The sequence below is a fragment of the Clarias gariepinus genome, chromosome 11 (genome assembly GCF_024256425.1).
Source record: "Clarias gariepinus isolate MV-2021 ecotype Netherlands chromosome 11, CGAR_prim_01v2, whole genome shotgun sequence".
NCBI classification, from domain to species: domain Eukaryota; kingdom Metazoa; phylum Chordata; class Actinopteri; order Siluriformes; family Clariidae; genus Clarias; species Clarias gariepinus.
In genome coordinates, this window is record NC_071110.1 from 25,239,136 (window position 1) to 25,255,450 (window position 16,315).

The 16,315-nt window shown below is 38.9% G+C and overlaps 1 protein-coding gene across 2 annotated transcripts in view; it reads left to right on the plus strand.

Annotated features, from left to right (window-relative positions):
* grik4 (glutamate receptor, ionotropic, kainate 4) overlaps window positions 1-16,315 on the plus strand; it is a 236,329-nt gene that overhangs the window by 187,167 nt on the left and 32,847 nt on the right. For both annotated transcript variants that reach the window (XM_053507303.1, XM_053507304.1), the window contains exons 10-11: window positions 6,275-6,382; window positions 14,247-14,450. In XM_053507303.1, coding sequence (XP_053363278.1) covers window positions 6,275-6,382; window positions 14,247-14,450 — 312 coding nt within the window. The remainder of the gene's footprint in view (window positions 1-6,274; window positions 6,383-14,246; window positions 14,451-16,315) is intronic.

Here is a 16,315-nt window from a genome sequence, read left to right on the forward strand (position 1 = left end):
CACAAGTGAGCCAACGGTTTTTCTCTCTCTTGCAGCAGAATTGTAGGTCATCGCCTCTCCTGCTGGATGAATACACACACACACACACACACACACACACGCTCTGTGTGTTTGTGATGTGCGTACGCGCACACACACACATTAACGGAGAGACCATTTTTAAAACCTTTTAAAAATTAGCAAGGAACATTCCTAGTCACACTCACGTAAGCGCATACTAACCGTATATATACATATATACACCGTGTAATATATACTGTGTATACATAATGCAATTGTATTGGGGTAATAGACTCCTCATTTTGAGTTTTCCATGTACTGTAATGGTCTCATTGTGTACAGCTGTGCCTTATATTGGGTCCAATCCCAAACGACAACCTTTTTCAATGTGGCATCAATTTCAACATTCTGTGGGTATAAAAAGCTGGTATCGTCAGTGAGTCATTCCAAGTTCATCATTCAAACAGCCATGAACACACACGTCACTTAACTGACGAGCAGCGCCACCTGGCCATGGCGCGCCTTCGGGTCGGTGACAGTCAGTCAGATGTTGCTTGTGAACTTGGTGTGTCTCAAAGTGTCATCATCAGACTTGCAACAAGACACAGAACTACTGGCAGAGTTCATGACAGACCCAGGAGTGGAGCCCCAACAATGACCAGTACCTAAGGCTCCAATGCACTCAGACATCGTTATGCAATTGTCACACAGCTGCAGGCCTATTTAAGAGATGCGAGGGGAACTAGGGTTTCCAGACAAACCATTCGCAACCGACTCAACCGCTTTGGCTTGAATGCCAGACGACAGTTGCAGGTGACTCCACTGACACGTTTGCGAGGGCACAAGACCATGTGACCTGGACAATGCAGTGCAGCAGTGGCCTACCATCCTGTGCACAAAAATGATTGTCATTAGCGTTGCTGGAGAAGGCAGGGTGAGCGATACGCTGAGGTCAACATGGTCCTGAGGGTTTGCTTTAGTGGAGAAGGTGCAACTGTCTGGGCGGGCATCACAAGTCAGTGCAAAACAGAATTGTTTTTTGTACATGGCTCAGTCACTGCACATTCTTACCTTAAAGACATCATAGAACCCGTCATCATCCCCCAATTCTGCCAGCACACCCCCAACTTTCTGTTCATGGATGATAATGCTTCACCACATTGTGGCAGAATTATCACAGCTCGACTTCAGAAAGTTGGAGTGGTGGTATGGCCATCAATGTCCCCTGACCTGAACCCCATAGAGCACGTCTGGGACCAGTTGAAACAGAGACTGGATGATCGTACCCCACCCCACATGAACTGGCAGAACTGCAGGTAGCAGTTGTGGAAGAGTGGAACGCATTGCCTCAGAAGAACATCATGAGGCTAGTGAGAAGCATGAGATGTCGCAGTCAAGCTGTCATTGTGGCAAATGGTGGAAAGACCCGCTACTGACATTGTCAATTTTTTTATTTGGGGCTATCCCTGTTATTGTCTAAATTTTGGGAATAATAAATATTAAACTAATATATATATATAGTATGTAAGAATGAATGTTAATTTAATATGGTAATAATAATAATTACTATATAAAATTTTTTAGGTATTGCAGTCCCAAAGCTAATTATATTTGTATTTATAAGACACATTAACATTAGGCCTTATTTATCAGGGTTGATATTATTTAATTTTTTATTTTAAATCATGCTTTACATCATTTATAGTGGTATTTACCCCAAAATAAGGGATTCGTTAATAATTCAGTAATTTCTAAAATACTTTTGTACATTCTGATCTTGAGAGCTTCTGAGTTTATATATACCTTTTTCCGTTTTAGATGATTTTCTAATGTAAACCTTGATTCTTTAACTTCAAACCATTTAATTGCATAGATGCATAGATAGAGACATTTATTATACATATTACAGTATTACAGTATTATATACTGTATATTACTTAACACCCATGAGTACAAACAAGGCTCTTTAATATTCCTGGAAAGACTGTAATCACATTCACTTGTATTATTCAGTTTTGATTTGTTTCCAAATATGTGGAATGGAATGGTCTATGTCCATGAAACTTTAATAAGTAGATTTTGTGTGCATTTCTAACAAGATAATGATAAATATATGGGTGTAATTTGCGTTGTTTGTAACAATTAGTTTTCCATAAGCCAGTCCTCATGTGAGCTTCTCATACTGACCGAAAAGCTCAATCATTTCCTCCTGATGGACGATGGCTAGACTACTGTGCAGTAAACACCTTGTCCTTGTCCACATGTCCCCTCATTAGTTTCTGTTCTCCCTCTCTCTCTCTCTGTCTCTCTCTATCTCTCTCCTCCTCAGATTGCAGATTGCAGGGCTTGATTGAGCACTATGTTTCTCACTACTGCAGCCCTGTGTGGCTCTTATTCATGAGGACAGGGTGGCATTTTGTCCACCGAGGCAAGGAATGAGAAATGGAATGCATGTTTTTTTGATCATATCCTCAAAGTAGTATCCTCAAAGAAACCATTTCATTTCTTTCTCTTAGTCGCTTTTGCTTTTTTTTATTCTTTTTTTCAATACCTTTATATAGTCATGCTTGCACTACCATCCTATCTGTTGCTGGATCTCAACATCTGCATAAAAAGATTTCCCTCTGCACATGGGGTATCCTTGCCATGGGTATACTGTGAATAGAGTCTACAAATTATAACTATAAACTAACTTTAAATGCAACCACTGTGAATTACAAACGCGTGAGATAACATCCATTCTGTACGCTTGTATACTGTGAAGAAGAACAATTGAGATTTTTGTGGGGTTTTTGCTTGTTTTTTTGTCTTTTTACTGCCTACTAAGTGATTGCATAATTCTGAGATTCTCATTAGTGTGACATCTCAGAAATGAGTCTTTGCATGTCCGTAGAATTTGTATATGGAGTCGTCACTGTACCCAACAGATGAATGTCTGAATTGTATTTTCGATCTGGTGGCATGGTGGTGTAGTGGTTAGCACTATGGCCTTGCCCAATAGGGTCTATGGTTCAAGACCTTGAGTGCTTGATGTACTCTAGAAACTCCAGTTTCCTTCCATGGTCCAAAGACATGCAGATTAGGCTGATCGGTGTCTCCAGTGCAAGTAGGTGTGTGCTTGTGAGCCCTGTGATGGATTGTCCAAGGTATTCCCTGATTTCCTGGGATATGCTCCAGGCCTCCATTGATAGAAAGTTTTTTTCTGTGTGTGTGTGTGTGTGTGTGTGTGCGCAAAAATGTTCTAACCTTTTGGTGGGCGCAACTACCTTGCTCACAATTCAGTTCAAACAATGTGTGATTACATACAGTACAAGGTTATGCAATACTAAGTGATGATGGCTAAATCACATGGCATTTTACTTTAAGTTACATATGACCAGTTTGACATTTTTGGACCTGCATTGATTTTTATAAATTATTGTCCACAAAAAGACATGATTGTTCCAAACAAAACATTTCGGTTGGAGTATCCCTGACAGTACGGCTACAACACTTAGAAGACATGCGATAGCTTGGTGTACAAGAGACATGAGATACAGTATGTGTGTTTGTGTGCAGGAAGCTGTTGTGTGTGTGTGGTACGCCTGGTTATATCTGCTACGCACCCTTCTATGATTAGGCTTTCTGAACTTGAAATTTATGGGACCACAACTTTCTATGCAGCAGTTTGATGCTTGAATGGACCTTACACAGCACATCCCCGTACTATGATGAAGTTCTATTGTCAAAAGCTGAATTGAAACTGAAACTGTTGGAGGATGAGGCTGACAATGCTGTGAACTAATAGTTTTAAACTAAACTTTTGAAATGTTTTTAATGTTTCTCCTGATCCTAACATGGTCTTTGTGATTAAAAGGCATTTGTGTGCAATAGTGATGGGAAGTTTGAATCCTTTTAGTGACTCAAAATAATACGTTTTCAATAAACAGACACCCAACACGTCTGCATACACAAATTTTGGCTATAGTTCCAGTAATGAAAATATTGCAACTTTGAGAAAATGCCTATTATTAAGAGAGCTATACAAATAAAACTGAATTGAACAGAACTGAATTTTTACTTTATTTTTACAGCTAAGGACGTATAATAATAAACAGAAGTGGCTCACCTCTTATATCTTCTGGTCCAAGTTTTTCATTCTTTAGAATCTATTGCACTGCATAGCATCTTTAGGAGTCATGTGACAAAAGAACGAATGATTCAGACCAAAGATCAAAGGTAACTACTCATTTCTGTTCCCTGTACATAACCTATGGAGCTTTTGCAATGCTAGAAAATGATAAAAATCAGTCTTTGAGACTACTCGTTCTACTGAGTCACGTTAAAGAAAAAAAGAATGAATCATTCATAAATGACCCATCACTAGTGTGCAACACTTTTTCCTGGTTTTATATTTGTTGCCATTACTTCCTTTTTGTCACACTACAAAATCGCAATCTAACCAGGAGTTGATTTTTATTATTATTATTATTATTATTATTATTATTAAAACTTGACCAAATGACCACAAACACAACTGCAGGCTGATTTATGTTAGTGACAAAACTAGGAGATGGATTTATAGTGTTTTGCAAAATGACACAAAATTCATACTGATATAACCAGAACATTTTTGCCACAAAATGTTGGCATTTGTGCTTTTTAACACCATTATAACTCAAAGAAACCGCATGCTAAATATTTTCTAACAACTTATAATACTTTTAATACTCACTTTTATCAAAACCAAGATATCTCATTTCGGGTTACTTCTTAAACCCTCCTTTTAACTCCCAGAATAATTAGAGCAACCTCTTACAAAGAAAGCGGTTTAAGAAGGAAAAGTGAAACCTCTGGGTTTTTTCTTTCTTTGTTTGTTTTTTAACTTTTATGTAATGTAATGTAATGAGATATTTTTATTTGCATGCTGCAGTGGTCTTCTCTGCTTCGGCATGTAATAGCTTGACACATCCTTAACACCCATGGCTGCCATGCTTAATGTAATAATGGACTTGATTAAAGAGTGTCCCACCCTGGTGGACATGAGGGGGTTGAGGAGACTGGATGAAGGTGTGAGCGTGGGTCCCGTGGTATTTATTTACATTGTCGAAACAATATAAAACTTATAAAATAACCTCAACAGGACTCTTCAACAGCTTTCTTTCACACTTTTAAATAGTTTATTAGAGGTATGAACGTTCATTTGGTACCCGGGTCTTGACCACACCTTCACTGCTACAGTATAAAGACACATCAAATGCACTATATATGCGGCACAAATGCTTCATCGTTTTGCACCAACCTAGATCAAACAACAAAAGAAGATTGCCGAGATCATGGGGAATTCAACAACCTGGTGGATGAACCAGTTATAGTGTTGTTTTTCTTATACCTGTGAATGGTTATGTTGTGTTTTAATGGAAAATGTATGAGCACCATGCGGCGTCATGTGTGCTTCATCTCCTGTGGAAATTCCGTTTGGAGTCTACACTGGGGACTGATTTGTAGGAGAAGATAAATTGAGCAGCTCCTCCACAAAAGACATCAAGCGTGAGGCCTGCTGAACCGTGGTGTTCTGCAATTACACCGAAAAGTAAAAATAATGGATGATTTAGGAGCAGAATGCTGAGCTTTTGCCACATAAAAAAAAAAAAACGTCTGTGTGTGAAAAGGCCAAACTCCTGGGGGGAATAAGTGGTAGAGCTGTAATGATCATTTCTGTTCAATTCAGTTTTATTTGTATAGCTCTCTTAATAATAGGCATTTTCTCAAAGAGAAATCAAGATTAAGATCTACTGTACATCTCTAACAAGTAAATCACAGGCCGAGGATGGAGGGAAAAGACAAAGAAACCTTGACAGGATGCAGGCTCAAAAGGAGACTCTCCTGGGTGATAAGATAGTGAGATTCTGATCATTAGAGTTTACAGTTACACAGAGAAAACTGAAGAGTGCCGTCAACAACAAGCTTTATATAGAGACTTGGGATGTCATTCGAGTTATTGTTTTGATCGTTTTGATTTATTGCATTGCTCAGGAATTTGTTTTGTTTCCTGCTGAACGCCTGATTTGATATGGAAGCTTTCAAGATGCTCAACTCTGCTGCATTCTTCAGTGCAGAACCCTGTAGTGTGTGCCTCTGAGATGGTGTTAATGACAGGTCTTTTGTCATGTTTAATTTTGTATGAATGCTCTGCTAGATACCGGATAGAGGAGCTTACATAACTCTAATCTCTCTCTCTCTCTCTCTCTCTCTCCCTCTGTCCCTGTATTTCTTTGTGTGCATGGTGCTGAAGATCGGTCAGTGGCATTCGGAGCAAGGCCTATCAATGGAGAAAAAGCTTCCCTCACTTAACGTCACAGACACACTCTTCAACACCACACTGATCATCACAACCATCCTGGTAAGTACATCTGCTTTCAGCACAACAACAAAAAACAGCAACCAAATTGACCTGCCGGAACCATAATTAACAAAACAATAGTCACATCCTTATCATTAACTAACAATGCGTTTAAGGTGGGTTTGACATTTACACAACGCCCATGTTCATGCAGCTCCAGCTCCAGAAGAGCACAGTGTCTATAAAATGACTGACAGCAATCAAATTTAACACAATCAAGGATTCCAGACTGGAAATGAGCTTTCACACCGGTTTGATTGCTGACGGCAAGGCTTAATGCACTGTTCCAAATGTCTGCAAGGTTATTTATACAAATCTAAATCTAAAAACTACAAATAAAATGTTTTGTTTTTTTTCTTTTGTAAATACTGGACTAAAAATCCATATAAAGAACAGCTACATTGGCCGATAATAGAGCAAATTAAATCCAGTATTAACCTAATTGATATGTTTGCGGTAATTCATTGGCAATCCCAAAGTCAGACTAGCTGGTGAGTTGCAATATTTAACAATTAGTATCATGCTGTAATTTAATTTATGCAAATTAATTTTTATTAAAAATAAATGTAATTTTAATAGTTATTTGGGGGAATTTTTTGGAGTTTTTATAGTTTTTTGTAATGGATGCAGAATGAACATATACCAGACGGCCATAACATTAACACCTATGTGGCCACAAAACCTAGCTGTTTTTAACATTAATGGTTTTAATGCTATGGCTATGGCAAGTTTACTTCACATTTTCATTTAGGAATTTGGCAGATGCTCTTATCCAGAGCGGTTTACGAAAGTGCTTTGAAGTTTCCATCATTGGATAGATCCTTACACTGCTTACTAGGTTACTAACTGAGTACGATCAGTCAAACGCTATTAGGAAGGTTTTTTTTTTTTTTTTTTTTTTTTATATGAGTGATCCACTTGGGAAACGAATAGAGACGTCAAATAATATGACACATTTCAACCTAATGACACATCTCACAGATTACGCTCGTTTGTACTGGGAGGGTGATGTCAGAAATGTTCGTTTAATTATTAAGTCTGCTGTCAATTTTAATGCTTTAATGTTAATGATAGTAAATGGCATAGGGAAAATACCTTTGTGGCAGTTTCACAGTATATTGAAATTTTTTTCAAATAAAATACTAATAGTGGGGGGGGAAAAATGACATCCCATTTAATTAATTTAGATATAGACATCTCTTTCTTCCTTCTGCATTTCACTGGTTGTCACCTTGATATAACGTTACTCGGAGTGTAGCTGTCAAAAATACATAGGTAAAAATAGCATGATCCTGATTCTTTCATTCTGTTTATCACTGGTACTATGTCTCACACCATCATAATTGGTAGCCAATAATATGTGATTATAAAAACTAAAGGATGCTTTGGTGCCATGGGCGGTTAAATATGGAGCTCTTTATAGGCAATTTTGGAATATCATTATAGTGTAGTCAATTGCAAGTGGCTTCACACTTCCAAGGTCAAGGGTTTGACTCCCGCCACGGGTCTGTGTGCATGAAGTTTGCATATTCTCCCTGTGCTTGGTGGGTTTCCTCTGGGTTCTCCAGTTTCCTCCCACAGTCCAAAGACATGCAGATAATGCTAATTGGCATTTCAAATTGTCGGTAGTGTGTGAATGAGCATGTTAGTGTGTGTATGCACTGTATATGGATTGGCAACCTGTCCATCTTGTATCCCACCTCATGCTCTATGTCTCCTGGGATAGGCTTCAGGCCCCCCATAACTCTACATACATGATAAAGTGGTATAGACGATGACAATATAGACGTTTATTGCATTGAGAAATGTATGGTACATTATTGTCAAGTAAGTCAGCCCAGAGAGGCTTCATGCTCATTTACAATTAATTCAATGATTGTCTTATTGAGCTGTAATATCAGGGAATATGCAGGCTTTAGAAATCCCAATCTGAGATGCTGTTATCATTCAGAATCGCTCACTTCTGGAATAGCAGCCTTTACTGCAGATGTAAATAAGGTTTTATCCCCTATATGATCAAGAGCACTGACCTGCTTAGGAAACGAGTAGGCGTGGGATAGCAAGATATCTCCAGGAGCCATGGCCAGCAATTGAAGATGTAATCCTAGGCTGTTATTTGGCAGCGATTTTGCGCTGCGCCTGCCTTGCCCTATCACTATGGGGAGATGGAACTCTCCTTCTATCTGCAGCAGCCTGGGGGATGATCCTATCCTGTAAGAGTGGGTCATGCGTTGCTGCTTCTGCTTCATATCAACCAGAGACAGAGAAAGAGTGAAAGAGATCTGCAAATGGAAATTATTTGGAGATTTGAACTGAAAAGCAATGTATAAGATACTGCATTCTCCGTGCAAAGTGGTGTTAATAGCATGATATGAATTTTTCTTGATTTCTTAAATCGCTTAGATTTATAGTTGTTTTGTTTTTTGTTTTGTTCCTTTGTTTAGTATTTTTATATTATGTATGAAAAAGTATAGATAAGAATTCCCAGTCATTTTAAAGTCCCCACATTTATAATTCCATCCATCTATCCAGGAAACTCTATCATCCAACTTTGGAAACGCCAATTAGCCTAATCTGCATGTCTTTGGACTGTGGGAGAAAACCAAAGAACCTGGAGAAAACCCACCAAGCACGGGGAGAACATGCAAACTCCATTTATCATGACTTAACAGATAATATTGTGTAAGCTAGTATCCATGGTAGTAATAACAAAACGATAAAGCTTCTACAGTTCTACCTACTGTTATTCCGGATCACCAGGCCTGTTTGATTCCCAGCCAAGAAAACTCATCACATCATGACCATGACCTCATGTGTCCCTCTATAAAATGCACCCATGATGTCACGCTCATTCTCTTTTCCAATCTCATTTTCCTGAGTTGTATAAGAAGCAGGTCATTGATGCTAAAAAGTACTTAAAACCCTTGTAAAAAGGATAGTCCATTACGGTGATGATAACTTTCATTCATTTATTGATATTTCTCAATGTCACAAAGAGCAGACTTGTGCTTCATGCATAGTGTGGCGTGAGCAGAATAATGAATATTCTATTATTATCATTAGTTCATAAATTCAAACATGTCAATTTCTTAATCTTCTGCAATCCTGGGCACAATGGCTAGTTGTTTGTGCTGCAAAGCCCCGATGGAGGCTTCCACTGAACATGAACAATGCTTAATCTTTGACAAGCACTTAAACAGCCGTGCTCTAATTGCAGCATTGCACACTTTGCAGGCTAGAATGAACTTCTGTCTATTTAGCATCCTCCCCCAGCACAAAGTCTGACAGTGCAGCTGTGCAGTGAATCGCAGAGCTCAATGAAGCTCAGTAGCTGCTCACATGCAAAAGCAGACCCTGATGTACTGTCACTTTCAAGCCCACCTGGGAGAAAAGTGCTAATAGCCCGGCGGTCGAGCGTTCTTAAGAACAGGGTCTGACCCCCAGAAGCCCGTCAGCACTTAATGCTCTGCAGGCCCAGTATCAAAGCCTAATTTAATCTTTTATCTAATGCACTAAAACAAATCTTAACCGTTTGTGGTACATCAGCCCAAGTGAGTGGCTGCTTTTCAACAGTGTATCTTTGCATAAAGGAGTTAGCGGGGAATCTGTAGCAATGCCACATGCAGAGACTAATGCTGAAATCAATAGTGGAAGGGGATAATGTTCATGATGCAAGTATTCAACAGGCACAGAGGCAGTGCTTTCAGACTTCACTGTCCAACAGGAGAGGAGACGTGGCCCTGGGCCATATGCATTTACATTGATCGCACAGCTTGCCATACAAAACAACACAAGACACAGATCCTTGAGACTGCTTTCATGGTAGCTGTTACTACACCCAGGCAAGTTAGCTTTGCATGGCCTGTAGGTCGCCACACAGTGCAGTGTGCTGTGGCCTAACCCTGCATTCCTGACAGATAGACTGGTCAAGTTTGTTAACCCTGGTATCCAACTGTACATCAGCACTGCAGCATATTACTACAACAAACCAGTCAGACTGTCTGGGGTTGTATGTAAGAGTATGCTCAAGCTTGCCCTGTGTTCAGTGAGGACTCTCAAGCTGACAAGCTGTTTAAGGAAGCATGATAAAGTATATGCTCTCTAAAGTCAGAATATCAGTATTTTTGCAAATTTTAGTAAATTATACAGTAGATTAGAGAAGTGCTGAGTATGATATAATATTATTACAGTGGAACCTTGGATTACGAGCATAATTCATTCCGAAAGTGGGTTCGTATTCCAAATCACTTATAAACCAAATCAAATTTTCCCATAAGAAATAATAAAATCTCAAATTATTCATTCCACAGCCCAAAAAAATAAATACATAAAAATAATTAATACAAAATATAAAGTAAAATAAAACAAATTAACCTGAACTTTACTTTATATAAAAATAAATCCTGACAAATAAGTGTTTCCGTTTGTGCGCGCAGAAATAGTGTGTGTGTGTGTGTGTGTGTGTGTGAAGCTAAAGTAAGGAGCCCCTCCCCCTCTCCCCCATCTCGTCTTACACAGTTACCCTTCCTCCACTCTAACACACAAACTGTGTTACTCGCAATCTGAGGTTCCACTTTCTATATAATATTGTGCAACCCTCCTACTTTATCCGGCCTTGGGACCACCAATGCATGAAGTCTTGCAATCACTGACAGCGGGGCTTAAACCCGAATGCTAGGACCTCAAACCAACAACCTAGAGCCTTAGCCACCTGAGACACCACTCCATAATGTTTAATGCAATTACTCATTTATTAGACAGGTCCGTCCAAAGAAACTTACATTTGAGCTGAGCAGTTGAATATCAAACCTTGCTCAAGAGTCCAAAAAGTAATAACTTGGCAATTCCCAGATTTAGCTCTATGTACCCAATAGCTTTTTTTCATTATCAGGAGTTAATACATGGGCCTGAAGTAGGTAGAGCAGCACAAAAGGCTATGTGACATTCGCCAACACGGTGAGATTCACAAACCTATTATAGTCCGAAAATTTAGAAAGAATCAGCTTTACAGCAGTCTGAAGACGGCGTGTGCCAAGGCTCCTGTAGATTGGCAAGAAAACACTGAGTGTGACTTGAGAGGGAAAAAAAAACTGAAAGGAACCAGACTTAAAAGGAAAAGGAAATTAGTGTAACAGATTTATAAAAGACTGTTTGGTGTGATCTTATTAATGAATAGGAGTTTTAGAATGAGCTCAGGATAGTCTTCATGATTAGGGCATCAGATTCCAGGAGGTGCATGTGCATGGCATTTAACTGAGATTATACACTGATGGCTAAAGGCATAATAATAATACTTTTCACCTTAGCTGGATAGGCGGATGAGAATAATCTTAGCAGACCCATAATATAAATTTTATTTCATTTTAAAGACGTGTTTGTGCTTGTGCCTTTTGAGGGAGGAATGAAAAAGTGGTTTTTCTCGGGCCCTTCGTGATAATCGAGGTAAGAACTTAATGGTTTATTTGACTTTTAATATGTACAGATGCTTCCGGCAAATGTTTAAAGATCGCCAATTTCAGTTCGATCTCATATCATTTGTCATGATACAGTATATTTATCTTTGCCCTACCAGACACTGCATAGCATAGACGCTCCAGAAACATACTGTACAAAGGTCTTGAGGCACCCCTTAATTTAATTATATTATGTACTGTAGGTATATTAAATGAAAAAAATGGAAAGTCTGTCTCTTTGCAAGCAAAATATGAGGAAATAAGTGGGGGGCTTGAGACATATTGCATTGCTCTGTATACTCTGTAAGTGTGTTTGTCGGTGGACAGAGTTTGTTTTGGGTCTAAAAAGCAATCCTCAAAACCAAGCACACAAACCACACAAATACCCTTTTGGTCCTTTGGGCGAGATTACTCATTTTGAAGCACAGGCTTGTAGTATGCCAGTGTTAACTGTAAAACCTGCTCCGTCAAAGCCGGCGAACTTTCTTTACAGCAATGGGAAAAGTATAGTGTTTTAGTGATCGCTCGCCTGGGACATGTTTGCTGAAAACAGCATGTGTTTGAGGCAGTTCGCATCATTTAGGGCTTTATGATGCTATATGTCAGACAGAAAGTAAAAACATTTTCATCTTTTGGAATGGCCTGCATTCTCCCAGAGAAGAGCCTCTTCACAGAGATAACCTAACACTCACATACGTATGAATCTCCCCACCCTTTTCATATGCAAATTTAGTGAATGGAGTCTTCCTTCTATTAGGGTTTTTTTCCCCCCACATCCAACAAGGCAATTCCATCATGCTGCATTTGTAAAAATAATAATGATAATAAATCCATCTGTTTGTTTTGCAAATCAACCCCAGTGAGGATTTTTTTTTTTTAGCTTTTTACTTCCTGAAGGTTGCTTTATTATTCTTCCACCAAAGAAGAAGGTTAATGTGCAGTCAGCCCACGAAACACTGCTTTTTAATAAGCCTGGTTTAGGGCAACTAGTCCGGCCGGCACACTCGAGTGCTCATAGCAGGCTGGGAGTGATGAAAATTTGCATTTATATTGTGCCTTGCACGTGCCATGATGGAATCGCAGTTGGAGGGTCAGCACCGTGCCAAAAGGTAACATGCGTCCCTGATTTAATGAGCTGATGAACAGAATAGAAGGATTTGCATTAATTGTGTGTTGTGGCTCAGAGCTACAGACTTTCCCCTAGTTATGCAATTTTGTACAGGTTCATGTTGCACATAATGGTTTGTTATAACTTAATGACTAAAGTTAAGTCAAGGATGGTGGTTGCCAAAAGTATTAAGACAACACGTGATGTGGATTATAGTTCTCCTTTTGCAAAAAAACAAAAAAAAAACAGGTTTATCTGCCTGCAGACTTTTTTTTTTTTAAGTGGCTATGTGATAATGTTGTTCAGAATCTGGAGGCAAGGTCTGGTTTATCTCCAAACCTAAACCCAATAGAAAACTCTTGGACGACTGTAAAGAAGGCAGTAGTGGTCAGGAAACCGTCTTCTGTACATCGATCGAGCAAGCATGGATTGCATGACTCTATGCCAAGCCGGATTAAGCAGGATTTGAGGAAAAAATATCGATTGTTGTAGAGCAATTTCATTGCATAAAGTAACATATTATTTTTATTATATTGATAATCGTAATTTTAATATAAGAGTTAACTTTAGTTTTGTCTCAATACAAGACGAGCTGCTGTCCTAGTTGTGGAATAGGTTTATTAGAGCTGGCTTAGCCGATGGGGTTTAAACCTGCAGTAGCAGTCTGATAGCCGTAAGAACGTTACTATGGCAATGAGCAGGGAAGAACATGCCTTGTTGGCATTTTAAATTGGTACAGAGGCCTGGGTTTGACAGTAAAAATGAAAAACTCGTTACAGTCTAGCAGTTTGAACTGTCTGTGAGCACAACATTTTATTTCAATATCGCTCTCATCAAGGTGTGCAGCATATACTGTCTGCTTTTTTTTTTTCTCCTCCCCATTATAACTAAAACAAAAAAGTCATTTTCAAAAGCTTTTACATGCCTGGCTTCACTCAGAAAAGCCTGTTTATCCCCAATGTGACAATGTTCTGTGACTGATGTAGAGGTCCCTGTAAATGATTTTAACCGCCCCTGCATAAAAAAATATAAATAAATAAATAAATAAATAAAAAGCACTTTTAGAAATGCATGTGTTATAAACAGCACCGATAACAAAATTAAATTTTGGCAGCAGCTTCTTTCTTGAATGAGTCTTGGCTTAGGTTTTATATACTCGCTCAGCTGTGTGAGCAAAAAAGTCATAAAATAGAAGCGAACCATTTTTTATGTGAGTGTTTGTTTGTTTGTTTGTTTTAATGAGACTCTCTTCTCAAAGCGGCTGAAGTGTCAGTGGCTGATCTCCAGCGATGTGTCTTTGCAGGAGAATCCGTATGTGATGCTGAGAGCCAACTATCAGGAGCTGGAGGGGAATGAGCGCTACGAAGGTTTTTGCGTGGACATGCTGAAAGAGCTGGCCGACATTCTGAAGTTCAACTACCGCATTAAGCTGGTGAGCGACGGAGTGTACGGTGTCCCCGGTGCCAATGGAACCTGGACGGGAATGGTGGGCGAGCTCATCTCCAGGGTGAGTTCAAGTGGAGCAGGGTGACAGTCATAACAGTTTATAATCTCGAGTTTAGTCATTAATAACATTAATAGTGATTAACAACACTTCACACCACATATTTGGCAACACCTTAGTGTTATACAGTAACTCTAGCCTTGCACCTTCAGGGTCAGGGTTCGATTCCCAATGAAGGTTAAGCTAATTGGTGTTCCCAAGTTTCCTGTAGTGTGTGTGTGAATGACAACACACACACACTACAGGCAATTTATATAGGCAATTATATATATATATATATACTGTATATATATATATATATATATATATATATGTATATATATATATATATATATATATGTATATATATATATATATATATATATATATATATATATATTACATGGAATGAATTGATGATGCATACACAAATAATACAAAAACATACAAAAATATGAAGTGCATTATTTTTTGTTCACTTTGTTTGTCTGTTTGTTTTATTGATTTTCGAGAAAGCTCGCCATCTGATCGAGATGATCACTGTGTGAGCAGTCGGGTAATATGCTCATGGACCTGAATAAGCAGGAGAAAGAAAACCCATATTCATTAACATAAACAATGCATTCACAGCATCTATTCATTAATCCTTAATAACTGCCTGCTCAGGAAAGTGGCGGCTTAAATTAGACTACTGAGATGTTTCCTGTAAGTTGTGTATTATTTATATATTTTTTGTAAATATGAAATGTTCAAGCCAAACCAGCACTTTTGATTGTGCAGATCAACAGAACACAGAAACGCTGGCCTCCCAGGAGTTCCCTTAATGGCCAAAACATGTGGAAATGGCTTGGAGCGAGGACTGTAGGGCTTTATGGCGATGTGGCAATAACTTTAAGCCAAGTTCATGCAATGTTTTATATTATTATAAATATTTTATCCTGATGGGGTGTACAGTTACCACACAAAACTGCATCTCTTTTTAATCTATGCTGTCAGTAATGCTTAAGGGAGGTAAATATAACTGCAGGAAAAATTTATTTACAGAAACAGAAATACTATGTGACATGATTGACTCGAGACAATTAAAGTGGTAATGACTAAAGAAGTGCTAAACAATATGCGACTTAAATACCTGCGCTAATGAAACAAAAATGTGATATACAGTAAGTGCTTGTCATGTGTTATGGAGCATCCAAACTGGAGTTCACACCCTAGGTCACAGGGGGTATGCAAGCCTTACCGTTTCAGAGCAGGCTGTTGAAGTTAGATGTGCACATTAAGTTAAGTAAATTAAGTAAGATTATAATTACACGCCTATAGGATAATTAAAAGTCTGCCTAGAAAAGGATTAGTTTATTCTTTCATTTCGTGTCCATTGGCCGGGTTGGCTTGGGTTATTTTGAAGGTAGGCTCAGATTTTTTTTTTTTAGATACATAGCATGGGGGCTCTAAGAAGAAAATGTTGAAAATCACCACCCTACATCACATGCAGTCACAGGATTCCTGGATAAACAGGCAACCAGTCTCTCCATCTGTGGGTCCTTTTGAGTTAGCATATTTACACTGAATGCTTAGTTGAACTGGTAAAACAAAACATCCTCCAGCGAGGCAGCGTGACCTTTTGTGTTAAGTTAAGAGATGGTGCGGCAGCCAAGATCGAGCCTTTGGTTGGAGCAAACTGTGAAACCAGAGGGGGAAGCGGTGCCAGAGGTTGAATCGGGGTCCATTGTGGAGACAGAGGCTAGAACATGGTTCTCGGCATAGCCAAAGGGAAGAGAACCATTGTTTGTCAGGCTAGAGTGGTGTCCAGACCAGCGTAGTGTTGATTCATCTATTCTTACCCTGTAACTGTACTCCTACATCAGGTGCTTCACTAATAGAAGAACATG